Source organism: Emiliania huxleyi, assembly GCF_000372725.1.
Source record: "Emiliania huxleyi CCMP1516 chromosome Unknown EMIHUscaffold_211, whole genome shotgun sequence".
Taxonomy (NCBI): Eukaryota; Haptophyta; order Isochrysidales; family Noelaerhabdaceae; genus Emiliania; species Emiliania huxleyi.
In genome coordinates, this window is record NW_005200496.1 from 223,756 (window position 1) to 227,381 (window position 3,626).

The 3,626-nt window shown below is 61.3% G+C and overlaps 1 protein-coding gene across 1 annotated transcript; it reads right to left on the reverse strand.

Annotated features, from left to right (window-relative positions):
* Positions 1-311: 311 nt before the first annotated feature.
* EMIHUDRAFT_235032 (hypothetical protein) lies at positions 312-2,315 on the reverse strand (the record flags this gene model as incomplete). Its single annotated transcript, XM_005780618.1, has 6 exons — positions 312-338; positions 423-866; positions 949-1,020; positions 1,275-1,335; positions 1,426-2,030; positions 2,283-2,315. The coding sequence occupies 6 exons, from the start codon at positions 2,313-2,315 to the stop codon at positions 312-314; spliced, it is 1,242 nt and encodes a 413-aa protein (XP_005780675.1).
* Positions 2,316-3,626: the final 1,311 nt, after the last annotated feature.

The following is a 3,626-nucleotide window of genomic DNA, read 5'->3' on the forward strand; positions in this document are numbered from 1 at the left end:
TATGTTTCTGCCGAGAGCGTGGTGGCTGGTAGGTCCCACCCTCGCCGAGGGTGTGTGTGTTCGTGAAATGCCCTACCTTCCCACTCGGCGGGTCGACCTGGTATCGGACCCCGACTCGACGGAAAGCCGGACCGGATCCTGCCGCTCGACTCCACACATGTACATGTCCACATCCGTGGCGACGATGACGGGCTTGTCCTACCGTTCAAAGCGCCGCCCGCGCCGCCTCACCCGTGGCGCCTCTCGGCCGGTGACCCGCCGCAACCGGTACGGCCCGTTCCCCGGGCTGTGTGGGCATCTGTCAGCGTCGGTCACGCTAGGACTCTGTTTGCGTCGTACTGGCACACACAAAAGAAAAATCCGTTTGCCGCCCACTCTCCCGCCCACATGTTGCCGTCTGGTATCCATCAAGGCTGATCAACGTAGCGGCCACTGTCCAAGTCCCTCATGCATCGAGCGGCGGGAATCGCTCGGCCACCCATGCAGACGACGACCGAGCCGGGCGGGAGCACGTCCGTAACACCCACCGCCACGCCGACGTTGAATGTAGCGTCCGAGTCCTTGAAGCGCTCCGGCTTCATCGCTCCGACAAACGCCACCGATTTGCCCACTGCTGCACCTGACGCCTCCACAAACTGCGCGGTCTCGATCATCGTGTCCGTGCCGTGCGTCACCACTATCCGACGCTCCGGCGCCCGCCGGATCGACATGACCAAGCTCTCTCGGTCTTCGGTCGTTATCTCCGTGCTGTCCTTCTTGCAAACGCTTTCGCAGCGCCAGCCTTCCACCTGAGCGACAGTGAGCACCCTGATCGCCGCTGGCTCGTCAATCTCAAACGCGTATCCCATTGTTGTCCTCGGATAGTCCTTGTCGATGGTGCCGCCAAGTCCCAGTACGGCTAGCTGCAGTGCGTTTCGTTCCGCTCGTTGCGACATGGCTTCCGCACACTCGGCGCCGCCTGCAACGCGTCGACTTGGGCGTGTAACGAGTCGACTCGGCGCCGCCTGCCACTCGGCCCGCCTGCAACGCGTCGATCGTGTAAAAGAATTGACCTGCGCGGACTGGCGAGCGTAAAAGAATTATTGGCACAAACTACACTGGCTCGGACAGGCACTACAAAAGGCGAGCTCGTGGACGGCGGCGACGAGGAGATGTGGCAGCCAGGCACGGTGACAGCGGTCCGCACAAACGGTCGCGCGCCCCGGCGGGCAAAAAAAAGAAAAAAGCTAAGTGCTCTGACTACAACTGCTGCAGCCACCCCAGCTGCACCTCACTCTCCAATGGTGCGTCTTGACAAAGCAAAAGGGCGGGCACCGGGGCGGATCCGGCTGCGCCCTGGCGGCGACAGTCGAGCAGGAGTAGGTTGCGACGACATGCCCATTCGCCACCGGCATAGTCTGTTCACAGCTTGCAGCGAGTCGACACCACCCCGTGGTCCAGACGGAAGCAAACTCGCACGATGGATCTGCCTCGCACATACTCTGACACGCCACCGTAGCATCAGTTCCCCCGACATTACCAGCGAAGGTGGGCTCGTCCATACACACTTGACCAACAGCAAGCGATATGCGTTTGCGGCATGATCGCGACGGAGGCGACGACGGTGAGGGTGGCGAGGGCGGAGGCGACTTGGAAGGCGAAGCTCGGTCTCCCGACCAGACGAGATCGTTGTCGTGCCCGCAGCCAGTTCCCTTGCTGCAATCGTCCAGCAGCTCCCCGGAGGTGCACAGGCGTCCGCCGGCGGCCGCGCAAAGTGCTTCGGCTTTCAGCAGCGTCATGTCGCCAGGGCAGTCACCCATCCCTCCGCCCTCTGACCCCGCCCAGACTGAGCAATCCTTGTTTTTGCGCCACGGTGGGTCCTTTTCCAAGTCCGAGCAGCAGCGCACCGGGTGCAGCTCGGCCGGGTCCGCCCACCGCGGACTCTCCGAGCACCTCCCTTGCCGTCCGCACTCGACCCACGCCTGCTGGTTGAGCCCCGAGCACTGCGTGCAGCCTCCGCACGTTTTCCAGTTGCAGAGCACATCCCAGCCCTGTGTCCTTCGGGCGCACGTTTCCTTGCAGATGGGTGGTGGTGACGCCGCCGGAGGAGGAGGTGGGGACGGCGGATTGGGGCTCGCAGAGCTCGCGGCACATAATTCACAGGCTCCGCAAATGTTCCAGCTGCAGATGGCGTCCAGGCGGTGCGTCGTGCTGCCGCACCATGGCCTGCACTTGAGCTCCGGCGGTGGCGGCGGACTTGGAGCCGAAGTGACGCTCAGGGCTACCAAGGCAATGGCGGTCACCTGGGCAGTCCTGGCAGAGCGCGGCGGTGCCATTACGCGCTACCTATCAGTGAGAGGTGCGACACGATTCGTCCACTCATTGAAACGAATGAGCGATCGTCCGCTCAATGAGTTGTAGTTGCGCCTTTTTCCATTCGCCACCGGACCGTCATGAGCACTTGAGTCCTGTAACAAGCGGGATCCGGGATGTCTGGAACTGGATTCACCGAGACAGCATCCCGTGGCGTCACCTCCGGGTCATTCACATTCTGGAGCGGTTTGTATTTGCCCCCAGCTCTTCGACATACGACATTGCAAAAATCTCTCTCTAGTGTCTAGATAAGTGGCAAATGCACTGATTCCGAAACAAACGGTATTGCTAAAAATATCTTGCTTGATTCCGAGGAGGCTGTGAGCGACTGAGACCGAGATTGTGGCCGAGGCTGTGTAGTGACCGAATTAACCCCCGAAGCGTTCCCGATCGTTTCGTTCGTTCGTTTGTTTCTGCAGAGAGAGAGGCGCTGAGGGAGGGTGTAGAGGATGTAGAGTGTAGAGCGCTGTAGAGCTGTAGAGATGTAGAGCGCTCTGGAGCGCTGTAGAGCTGTAGAGCTCTACATCCGCCGCGGGACGAGGCGCCTCCGTTGTAGAGCGATGTAGAGCGCGATTTTGTTGTAGAGTTTGTTGTAGAGGCTCTACAGCAAAACCGCCGGGAAGGCAGTGACTCAAAGAGGTCGAGCCGCGCTAATGGGGTGTCTCCGAGCTTAGTGAAGCTCTGATGGACAGCCCTGACTATCCCTGACACACAGAGAGTCACTCCGACGGCACACAACACCCTATAACTGCGTCATGACCAGCCTGCCATGTGTCGCCGGTGCCGCATTCATCGCTGTGCTTCTTTAGCAGGCGGTGGACTGTCGGCTGCGAGGACGGTCGCATTTGCGCGAGGCGAGGCGAGCATTCAGGCGCGTTGCATGCGCCATGACTCGCGCCAGCGCGTGCGGGAGCTCCTGGCTGAGCGTTGAGTCCAGGCGAGTTGCGCTGGCCACTACCGCTACGCCGAGCCGAGCTGACGCGCCGAGGCGCCGGCCAGTCGCAGCCGTGAGGCATGCCATAGCAGCAGAGGCACCTCCTACCCATTGGGCGGGCAGACAGAAGGCCAGGGCCGCACTGGCAAGTGCAACGCGCATGTCGGAGAGCGACGTGCCTCGTTCGCCGCTTATGATGTAGAGTTTGTTGTAGAGATTTCACGCTGTAGAGCGCCTCTACATCGCTCTACACCGGAGGCGCCTCGTCCCGCGGCGGATGTAGAGCTCTACAGCTCTACAGCGCTCTCCAGCGCTCTACATCTCTACAGCTCTACAGCGC